This window comes from Pinus tabuliformis, chromosome 2_1 (assembly GCF_031772625.1).
Source record: "Pinus tabuliformis cultivar Carrire ecotype Pingquan chromosome 2_1, CPIR1, whole genome shotgun sequence".
Taxonomy (NCBI): domain Eukaryota; kingdom Viridiplantae; phylum Streptophyta; class Pinopsida; order Pinales; family Pinaceae; genus Pinus; species Pinus tabuliformis.
The window spans coordinates 819,060,779-819,063,343 of NC_142299.1; the positions used below are offsets into that span (position 1 = coordinate 819,060,779).

The 2,565-nt window shown below is 42.0% G+C and overlaps 1 protein-coding gene across 1 annotated transcript; it reads right to left on the bottom strand.

Annotated features, from left to right (window-relative positions):
- Nucleotides 1-1,099: 1,099 nt before the first annotated feature.
- LOC149203156 (aspartic proteinase nepenthesin-2-like) lies at nt 1,100-2,207 on the bottom strand. Its single transcript, XM_089401780.1, has 2 exons — nt 1,935-2,207; nt 1,100-1,834 (listed from the first exon to the last, which is right to left on the bottom strand). Exons 1-2 carry the CDS (start codon nt 2,205-2,207, stop codon nt 1,100-1,102), a joined length of 1,008 nt encoding a protein of 335 aa, XP_089257906.1.
- Between the last annotated feature and the right edge of the window lie 358 nt (nt 2,208-2,565).

Here is a 2,565-nt window from a genome sequence, read left to right on the forward strand (position 1 = left end):
TATTGCTTGTAAATTTATGTCACTGATTGGATTAATATAATGCTTCCCCAATGATAATAATTATGGGAACTGTAATTAAACTCTATGCCACAGTCTACTAGGTTTTAGGGGATGATAATAAATTAAGGAAATGTGAATTTATTGTTTTTCACTCATTTTTTACCCTATTTACCCTTTTTAGCTGGGTAAGCATTCTACAATCCCCAAAGTTTACATAGTTCAAGTTTCAATAAACCCTACACTTGCCAGGAATTAAGAGGTATGATAATAATCCGTGTAGTCTTCGCAAAAACCACACGACAGAAGAGCTACGTGCTGCACGTCTAGAACCATGGTGTACGCAGGCATGATCCACCCGAACCTTCTGAGGTGATCAGAAATCTCAAACGGAGGGTCCCCGAACTCTTTCGACAAAATGATGGACTGCCCGGTCCTCAGCAGCCCATCGGCTTGAGTCTTGGTGTTTTCCACGAGCAAACAATTCTAAACTCATAACAAAAAATTATCTTCATTGGCCAGCACTCCCACTGCTGGTCAGTGAATCCAAATCTGTTAATGGACCTTAATGGCCAAGAAAGTGAGGCAAAGCGAAATGAAGGCCAGCGGAAGGCAGGTGATTTTATTACATTTTCAATTACAAAATAGTGTAACGCTCAACTTTAGAGATTTAATTCTCTCATCAGCATATTCCCTTAAGCTGAAATGTTAGCCATTTATATTTATATAAATATAAAGATTCATGCACCGCATTTTAATATACGCCACGCCTATGAGCGCAATTAACCATTTAAACCCTCTGAATTCTTTATAAATTCCACTTCCTTAATACGAACTATAATGTTAACTCAAGAAAATATAATATTTACGTCGTGATATTGATATATAACGTGCTTTCTATTTATAAAATGAAATTCCAAAACACAGGTATGAAGCCATCAATAACAGGGCACAATGTAGAAATAATGTTAATCTTATTCTCATGTAAAATCACTCGTCAGTCATTATAACGAGTATTATTAAAGTGGCACAGCATAACTTATACATCAAAAAAGCCTGCCTCTCGATACAATAAGCAAACAGAAAGGGAATAAACAGTAGTTTAGGAGGAGCAGCTAGTAACTGGAGCAAACCCGATCTTTTTGCTGCTTAGATCGACAGAAACAATGTAACCTTGTTGCTGAAGACTTCCTATGATGCTCAAATCATTACCTGACGAGGGCTCGAACGCCAAGCAAATGTCTGATTCCGATACTGCTGTTAAAATTGCTTCTTTACTGATAGGCAGATCGAGTCCATCCTGAAAATGGTATGTTATAGATGGAGCTTTTAGCTTCGAGAGGTCTCCGGGATACTTGAAACAAGTGTCTAACGGGAAGTTGGACTTCTGCACAGGAGGAGCTTCATGGAATTGACTCACAAAAGCGGCTTTTAAAGCATCGTAGGCCGGCTGCACTAGTTGGCTGATAAGGATTCCGGTGTCCAACATCGTCCCTCCTCCGCTTGAAGTGAACTGGAAAGCGCTGGGGGGCACATTGAGGGTGGTGTTACCCACGGTGATACCCTTAAGTCCAACAAAATACCACGCAGTAGCTTTAGGATTCGATACCAAAGCGGTGAACTTGGAGTTGGAGGGAATGGACACATCCTGACCCAGTCTCAGTTTTCCTTTAGCTTGAGGGTCCACGAAGTTAGGTAGGCAGTAGGAGAAGCTTTTGCTTTTGGCCTGAGAAGGAAGTGAAAGAGAGCCCCTGCCAAAAGCCAGGAGCCCAATAGAAGAATTGCCTTGGTATTTTGAGAAATCGGTTCCGCACCCAAATCCGAACTTTTCAACGGACTGAGAATCCAGCCAGTGTATCCTCACTCATCTCCGCCGTGACAGCGCTCCCACCGTTGGTTTGGATTTGCAAGATGCACTTCTTTCCACTACAGGATACGCCGTCGCCTTCCAGGTTTTTATAGCACGAGCTGCAATCCAGTTGCTTGTAAGAGGAGGACCCAATGCTGAAATCGCACTTTATCCATGAGACGTCCTGCGAGGTATCAAAAAGCACAGGGATGTTATACTTTGCAGGCTTCCCAAAACCCACATTCACAATATAGCTTGTGCCCCCAGCGTTTCCCGACAAAACAGTGACGGAGCTTAATTGCCTTTTGTAGGTGGAATTACTTCCGGGGCGCAATCTGGATGCAACAGCAAATTCCTCCATTCATTCGGATTTCGGGAGAGATTGGGATTGCCATGATTTACAGACAATTCCATCACTACTCCGGCTTCCATCGACTCCTGCACAATACTTAGAAACAACAAAATGGAAACCATCACTTGTGCTGCACTATTCCCCATCGCCATGGCTTCTTTCCTCACTCTTCAGATTTTAGACTAAACAGTAAACACGCCTTGTTTCGCATTTTACACGGTTCCTTGATGTCTCAATTTATAACCTACCCCCACAGGCACGGATGGATGCCAAACACACTTTTCATACTACATCTCTAACATCGCGTTCACATTCAATAATTTTTCCATATTATTTTAATACTTCGCTTATAGTATACCTACCTCGA